Source organism: Penaeus chinensis, chromosome 32, assembly GCF_019202785.1.
Source record: "Penaeus chinensis breed Huanghai No. 1 chromosome 32, ASM1920278v2, whole genome shotgun sequence".
Taxonomy (NCBI): Eukaryota; Metazoa; Arthropoda; class Malacostraca; order Decapoda; family Penaeidae; genus Penaeus; species Penaeus chinensis.
The window spans coordinates 10546306-10554960 of NC_061850.1; the positions used below are offsets into that span (position 1 = coordinate 10546306).

Here is an 8655-nt window from a genome sequence, read left to right on the forward strand (position 1 = left end):
GATTTGTGTCTATTATTTATAAGATAATACAGAATTGACTATAATGCCGAAGTTGATTTTTTAAAAATAACTATTTAGACCAGCGGTACAATAACACGCATCGTAGCCAATTCCTCACAAATCCCGACTTTAATTCCTATACTATATATTCTCATTTCAGGGGAGGGGATCCACACATTTTCTCTATAAATCACGTTTATTTATACATCGTAATTAACCCTAAAATAAATGAGATTTAAGCAGAAGGAATAGATCTCAGAAAACCCTCGCCCTGGCAACACTTCCGTACGACAACAAAGTGGAAGGTCTTGTCTTCGGAGAGAGAAGCTTTTTCGTCATTTTTGCGCTTTATTTCAGTAATTGCGATGTCTATTTGGTTGTGATTGACATAGGAATATACCATGAGTCTATTCGGCGACGAAGGAAGGCGGAAATGGAGAGTGATATTGTAAAAAAGGCCGTAGAGGTGATGAGTTTGAAAATCAAGTGAGAGAAGGTGAGTTAAAGCTTCAGTGCTTTACGGTTTTCAAATTTATTATTTCCTTTTCTTCGGCAGTTTTTTGGGAACGAGGTTTACATCCTTTTACACAAAAATAACACTCCTAATTCATCCTCGGTATTATACTATTTATATTTAAATGACAGTTCTGGCTTCCAGAGATTAGATGCATAGTCTCTTGTATACGTGGAAAAAATTGCTTATTTTCGAAAATAATTATAGGGTTGTTACAGCTAACTTACCTGTGAGTTGTACTATGTTCAGAGGGATTTGGAAAAAAAAACTGAATGTTTCTGTTCACTTTAGGCGCCTGTATGTAATAGTGTCATCAAAAATATGCTGCAGCTACTATTAGAGGAAGTTCAGGTCCCTCCCTTGCAAAATTTCATGACATTCACGTTCAGTAGATTAAGCCAATGGGGCCAGGTACCCGAAATCACTCAGTGCCATTATCTCTGAGTCTGTGACATGTAGCGGAACTTCTGACTCCTCGTGCCCCGGTGTGTCGCCATGCGTACAGCTATACCCTGCAGACCAAGCGGTTTGTTATGACCCTCAGGATGGGGTTAAGTAATATCCTCATTTCTGATTTATTACCGAACTATCCTAGAAAAAGATGCGCTTCTTATACTTTTTCCCTAATGGGTGTTTTTAGCCAGGAGCAAGTAAATTGAAAAGCGAGTGAAATTTTAGTTGCAAACATCCATAGCTTTTGGGGCCAATATGCTTGTTTTAAGTAATTTGATGTCGTTAGAGGAAATAAGATGTTCTTTTGAGTCGCAAACCATTAGTTTTGCATGTTAGCATTCTCCCTCCCCATCCAGCCCCTGGGGAAGTGTTCAGTTGATGTTCAAGGTCAGCCTTTTGGACACAAAGAATAAAATGCTGTATTGCACTTGGGATTTCGTTTGATGTAAATTAACAGTAGTTCTGTCCTGTAGTTTTTTGTGAATTTTCTTGCACACAGATGGCTCCATAAGTGCTCATCAGCCATCAAGGAGCCAAGAAGTATTATTATTATGGTGATGATGATGATGATGATGATGATGATGATGATGATGATGATGATGATGATGATGATGATGATGATGATGATGATGATGATGATGATGATGATGATGATGATGATGATGATGATGATGATGATGATGATGATGATGATGATGATGATGATGATGATGATGATGATGATGATGATGATGATGATGATGATGATGATGATGATGATGATGATGATGATGATGATGATGATGATGATCATCATCATCATCGGCATTATGGTTAATATTATTCTATCAAAATGCTACTAACAGTAAAACAAATAAAATAATTTAAAAGATTTCCTAATTTAAAGGAAAAGGTTAAAAGTTAGATAATTAACTCCTTGGTCACTAAGCACTTGTGGAGCCATCTCTGCATAAATAGAGTTAATAAACTAAAATTAAAATGTACGTCACATATAGCCATACCATGTGCATCCTTTGGGTCAGATTCTGTGTTAATGTATTTTCACAAAAGTAAGAATGACAAGTTCCACCTAAGCTACTGTCAAAATTTTCCATTTTTCAGTCTGTTGTATTTAACTTATTTAATATCTCCATGTAACTATGTATGAAAGCTGAAGGCATTATGCTGTCTGTTTCAAGTAAAGTATTTTTTTTTTTTCTTTTTTCTTTTTTTAATTAAATCTTTTCAGGTTGCTCTACAGAAAGTAAACAGTTATATGCTCTATATGTTATTAAACCTTTCTCTCTCATATCTCTGTTATTATTATTGATATAAGTACTATTATATTTGCTATATATGTGGTATATATTACATATATTATATAGTCTCTATACATGTATGTATACATGTATATATATGTACACATATTTATATTAGCTAGTTTTACATTTATATTATCTACTGTTTGTATCACACACACACACACACACACACACACACACACACACACACACACACACACACACACACACACACACACACACACACACACACACATATATTTACATTCTCTCTCTCTCTCTCTCTCTCTCGCTCTCTCTCTCTCTCTCTCTCTCTCCCTCCCTCCCTCCCTCCCTCCCTCCCTCCATCCCTCCCTCCCTCCCTCCCTCCCTTCCTCCCTCCGTTCCTCCCTCCCTCCCTCCCTCCCTCCCTCCCTCCCTCTCCCTCCCTCCCTCCCTCCCTCCCTCTCCCTCTCTCTCCCTCCCTCTGTCTCTATGGTGTGCATAAATTTCACAACTACTATATTACAGAATTAATATGTATGCATGTCTTTATTTTCTTCCTTGTTGTACCTATATCCTTCAACATTTCAGGACATGATCGTCAAAATGTCGGCTTGTTCACCCAAGAAGATGATGAAGAGGTTTCTCATTTCTGGGGTTCACAACCAAGAGGAGCTTCAGATGATAAGAAAGAAGATTGTGGAGCTGGGTGGGAAAATTGAAGATAATGTAAAGAACAGCTTTATATCTCTATGCACCCATGTTCTTGTCAAGGAGTTCAATATGACAGAGAAGGTGCTCGGGGGCCTAGCATCAGGTGAGTGAAACGGAAAGGGGCTGAGGGGTAGAAGGAAATATTCCTCTCGGCAGGCAGCCCTGTAGCTACAGGTATTGTCTCTAGCAAAAAGGATTTGATAAGATGGTTCGGGAGATTGACTGAAAGTGCGTGGGAGCTGGTTCAGGTTTGTAGAGGTAAAAGGGAATTCATGAGCTGGCATCGAAAGACTGAAACGGAGAGAGTGTTAGGGGTAGCATCAATCTGTTTTTAATTGACAAGGATGTACTGATATCCTGTTAGAAAAATAGCATTGATAAAGAGATAGATTGTCGGAAAGTGTTTAGTTCACAGGGAAGTAAGTGGTTGATGAATGATGGTTTTGAGATTAGCAGAAATATCCTTTTGGTCAACATGGCAGTTTAGTTCATGGGCTCTCTAAGTTTTTATCATATCAACCCCCAAAGGAATTTCATTTTTTTTATTGACCCCCTTACTTTAAACTCATGGAGAGAAAAAGATCTTTAAGGATAAAATTAAAATCAGTAGTAGTAATAGTAGTAGTAGTTGAAAAACCATATGATTAAAAGGAAAATGCATCCATAATGTGAATTTACACACAATTCTCAACAAAATCAGTTCACACTGAGAGCTGGGAGTGTACTGAACTACTATGCAGGAGAGATGGGATAGGGTGGGGGGATATGCTCGCTTGATCAGTACGGGATGCAGGCAGGAATATATCCTGTATGGACAGTGGAGCTGCGAGAGAGAATGGTTGAAGGTAGTGTTGCCAGAGCTTCTGGAATTTCTGAAGATTTAGTCGAATTTTGATCAGTTGTCTGAATTTATGGAATTGATGTAATAAAAAAAAAAAACTAAAAAAAACTAATGGTGTCTGATATTCTTCAGATTTTTACAAGTGATTATCAAGAATCTAAAACTGGAGGCTTGAATTGCTCCCTTGAACCCCCAGTAAACATGCACTAACCCCATGATCATTCATCGACCCCCCTTCGACCCCCCTTCGACCCCCTGGGTATTCATTGACCCCCTTGACGGTCCCATCGACTCCTGGGGGTCTATATCAACCACTTTGAGAACCCTCGTTTAGATAGATAGTTTTACCTGTTCAATGTGTGAATTATGGAAGTGTTCTTGATAAATGATATAATTGTTATGTCAATTAAGCATAGTTTGTCACCCCCCCCCCCCCCCCAGTACATTTTGAAGATTCACATTTGTAGCTTTAGACCAGTGCCACTGGGGATGGCATATACAGTTTAGTTTATTGATTATCTTTACACGTAGATGGCTCTACAAATATTTAGTCATCAAGGAGTCAGTTGCTAGTACTACCCATCTCAACTATTTATCCTTTTTCTTAATTTGTTGAAATATTCTCTTTAATCTTGTATTCCCATTACTAATGTTGATAACATTATGAAACAGACATTCACATATAAAACTAAAGTGAACCTTACATTTTCCTGGTGGCATTGGGTGAAGCACCAAAGGACATATATCTCTTGCTATAAACAAGAATGGGAAATCAAGTCATGAAAAATATAGGACATACACAATGATCATTTCAGGAAAATGGCTTGTGCAACCCGAGTTCATCCTGGACAGTCACCGCCAGGGCAAGTGGCTCGAGGAAAGCCAGTACGAGATCAAGGAATTTGTAGAGTGCAGGCAGAAGAGGAATGACAGTCACATCGGCCTTTACTCTGGATGGAAGGTTTATGTCAAGCTGGAGAACAACACCTTGACCAAATCCTTTCGAAGGTTTGTGCTCGAACTTTCCTGAACTCTTTTTTTAGACATTGCCATCACTATCCCCAAGTTTATGTTATTATTGTTAGGATTATTTTATTTTTATATTCTGATTTGGTTTATTTGTTTGTGTGGTTGGTTTATATGTAGATACCTAATTATGCAGCATAGAAAAACAAGCAAAAAAAATTAACTTCGCAGGGTCACTGCTGCTGGAGGAGCCGAGATCATTTCGTTGATAGAGATCTCGCAGTCCGATTTCATAATCACGGAGAGGAAGATGGCAGCCTCCATTCGTGAGACAGTCGGGCCAAACATCCCCATTGTGTGCTTCACTTACATCAAGGACACAATCGTCAGGGTATGTAACAAAGCAGCTTATTTTGTTATTCCCAGTCTGCTGGATATTTTAGGGCACTAGGCTCACCTCTTTGTGATATTTTCCCTTCGGTCATTTTGTTGGAAGTCGAGTTTCTTTAACTGGAGACTTACATTGACATTTATTAAGATATTTTATGATTTGTACTAACAGAACGAAAAAAAATGTATATATAAATTTGTTACTAGTTAAATCTCTTTGGTTACTTGATTTAATTCTTTTGTGCCTTGGTATGTAAAACCACTAGGCACACAAAAAAAATTGTTTTTAAAGTTACGTTAACTACTTATTTACATCTCACAGGGAGTTTCACCCTCAGACTTGAGACCATACCTTCTAGATGCTTGTGACAATGCACAGTTGACAAGAAAAGTTGATCTTAGTAAGTGATTTATATAGCCTGATTTATTCTATGCTTTGAGTTTTTGTTGTGAAATTGTAGTATGTTTTTTTTATGATTATACAAAGAATTGTATGGGTATTCTTTTTAACAAGCCTTTTTATCCTTAAAGCCAGGCCCCAAATAAGAAATGGAGACATCCAGCCCAAGAAGCTGCTCAGTGAGATGCAGATGAACACTTACAAAAAGGTATGTACCAAACAGAAGGCAGCTGCAAAGGAGGCTTGGATACAATAGGAAATAGACATAATAGAAGAATAAAAATTGAAGTGGGTGTTTATAAGTTATATTAATTTCTTGCAGAATGTATTTGGCATAACTTACCAACAACCAAGACTTGACCAGTATGTCAGGATTGAGTCACCTGGCAAATTACCTCAAGCCTGTTCTCCAGTCAGAAGGACACCTTCTTCGAGCCGGAAACGCAGGTACCAGTTTTGTCAGGTTACCCCAGAGAAGCAGCAGCCTTCTATCTTCAAGTATTTCATAAAGAAGGGACCTGATGGGGAGCAGAGCAGCTCAAAGAGTAGTGCAAGAAATGGGGAAATATCTGTGACTGAGGATGGGAATGACAACGATGTTGAAGTTATTGGAGAAACCTCAAGGAGTGGTACAGGAAACATGTTAAGCAGTGACAGAGTGCAAGAGGTTGGCAATGAGTGTGTGATTACTGCAGTACAGAAAGGGAAATTACCAAGTAAGGGGATTTGTGGTGATAATTATAAGGAAGTAACAGAAAATGCCATCAGAAACAGAATGAAAATTATGGTAGAAAGACTTCATGCAAGTAAAAATTTTACAGAGAACCAGAAGAAAGTACTTCCATATACCGTAGATTTAACAAGAACATCACATGAAGAATCAGTAGTCTCAGTAGACGTTTCAAGTGAAGTAGTATGTTTAGGAAATGAAATGACCGTTTCATGTAGTATTGATAAGGAAAATAGGGTTGATTCTAGTGACTTACCAGTAGATGAAACAATAGATTCTGATGAACTGAAAAGAGACAGTGCAACAGTTTTAAAGGGAGTAAAAGAAGATAAAAAACTATCCAAGGAAGTATTTAGAACTGCCCCAGACATTACAAGAGCAGATGTTTCTTCAACTGTACAAAACACATTAATAGAAGAAAGCGCTTCCACGAAAATGTTTGATGTGCATTGCTTACTGAAAAAAGTGTCTGTTAATATTGGTCCAAGAATAGAGGAGTTGATAAGTCCAGCAAAAGCACCACTGAACATAGTTGAACAGAGTGAAGCTTGCAATCTACCTGTGAAAGAAAAATTAAAAGACACCTCAAGGCAAATGAAAATAGATAGTGAGGAAGTGAAAAGATCTATTGGAAAATTTATAAGAAAGAGTAAAAGGGTAAGTGGCATCTACAGCAGTGATATTGTTGTAATTCACAGTGAAGTAAGCAAAGAGCAAAGCAACCCAAAGAACTTCCAGAGTGCAGAGTTGTCAAACCAGGAAAGTGACATGCATGCCTCCCCCGAAGTGCGAGAACTGAGTGTCGAGGAGGTCTCATACTTCGAGTCAAGCATTGATGAAGACGTGCGAGGCATTCAGATGTTTGCCACTGGAGAACAGTCAATCATTGTAACGGGTATGGACTCACTGGACCTGAGTGTAACACCGTATACTTATCCTCCCAGTAGTTTGTTTGGGGACCTTCTGAGGCGATTGATCTTAGAGGTGAGGAAGCGGACAGGGTTTATATTAAGCGTATTTACTTCTTGTTATTTAAGGATAATGATGGATTTTTATATTTTTTTTACATCGGAAGATTTAATCCATAGCTTTATTGCAATGACTTGTAAATAATGAAATTGGGATTCATTTTACAGACCAGGTTCACCATCGTCTGTTCTTATGCCTTGAACATGGCACACAAGATTCTCTCCTTACACCCCCCAAAAAGCTCCCGCTGGCGGAACTACTATTATGAAGTGTTTGCAGCGGCACTGCAGGTAGTGTATGCATTTGCATCTAGTAGCCTATAATTTAGAATATATTAAAGATGATCTTCATGGATTCAGGACTTAATATAAATTAGTTACTGACTTTTGTTGTTGTTTTTTGTATAGGGTGTACATGAGTGTGTTCTTGTTATTTTTTCACTTCTCTTGATGAAATAATAAAGCAGTGAATCTCAATATGTGATCAGTAGCTATAGTTCCTAGTGACTTGGCAAGAGAGGTTTGCAGAATATATAAGGACCTTAGAGCTAGATTTACACATTAGCTAGAGAAGCTAAAACTTAATGCCTCAAATTTTACAGGATCTCCAAATGTTTTATTTGCTTGTTTATGCTAATGAATAGAAGCTAATTTTTGTTTTGAAGTTTTATAAGAAGTTTACTTTCCCCTTACAAGAGGACTCCAACTTTTGCTTAGAGCCTTGCCTTGTCTAAATCCATCCCTGATTAGGATGAATGGTTTATGTGTATTTTGTGCACCAAGTTCCATTGACTGTTTTTTTCTTCTGACTGCCTCATCCTCTTTTTCACGTTTTAACACTGTGCCACTGGGAATAAGTTGTGCTTACTGTAGTTTTGTTCTGTTTATTGTATTTACACATATATGACCACCAAAGAGTCAATTAGTATACCTACAAACTTGATTTTTTTTTTTTTTTTTCATGCTATTAAGATTGATGCTGTTATAATTGATGCTAATTTTAACAGGGTTACTAGCAGTACTAATACCAATATAAAATAAAATGTATTTTCAAAAATGCAAGAAAAGGAGTAAACGGGCAAGAACGGTAGGATTGATAATAGACTCCTTGGTGACTAGGAGCCATCTTTGTGTAAATATAATTAATAAACTAAGTTCACAGTGGGCATGGCTGGTGCGTAGACCACATGCTATCCCCAGCGCCATTGGGTTAAAGAAGCAGTTGTAATGTGTATAGGATAAATAACTACTTCATTTATGGAGAACTTTTCATGTTTACAGAATCAAGAGACTGTAAGCCTTCAGGCATGGAGGTTTATTCACCATGTGATAGAATGCTCCCTGAGTGACACTGATGAGGAGGATCACAACACAGATACCGAGGCAGAGGACCCACCCATCATAAGGGAAAATGCGT

The 8655-nt window shown here is 37.9% G+C and overlaps 1 protein-coding gene across 2 annotated transcripts in view; it reads left to right on the plus strand.

The window, feature by feature from the left end:
- Nucleotides 1–293: 293 nt before the first annotated feature.
- The window catches only part of LOC125042717, a 22839-nt gene continuing 14477 nt past the window's right edge, over nt 294–8655 (plus strand). For both annotated transcript variants that reach the window (XM_047638542.1, XM_047638543.1), the window contains exons 1-9: nt 294–496; nt 2821–3046; nt 4600–4792; nt 4982–5141; nt 5463–5541; nt 5672–5748; nt 5863–7254; nt 7407–7529; nt 8520–8655. The exon at nt 8520–8655 is cut by the window's right edge and continues 61 nt beyond it. In XM_047638542.1, the coding sequence (XP_047494498.1) occupies nt 2824–3046; nt 4600–4792; nt 4982–5141; nt 5463–5541; nt 5672–5748; nt 5863–7254; nt 7407–7529; nt 8520–8655 (2383 nt within the window). In that variant the 5' untranslated portion in view covers nt 294–496; nt 2821–2823. The remainder of the gene's footprint in view (nt 497–2820; nt 3047–4599; nt 4793–4981; nt 5142–5462; nt 5542–5671; nt 5749–5862; nt 7255–7406; nt 7530–8519) is intronic.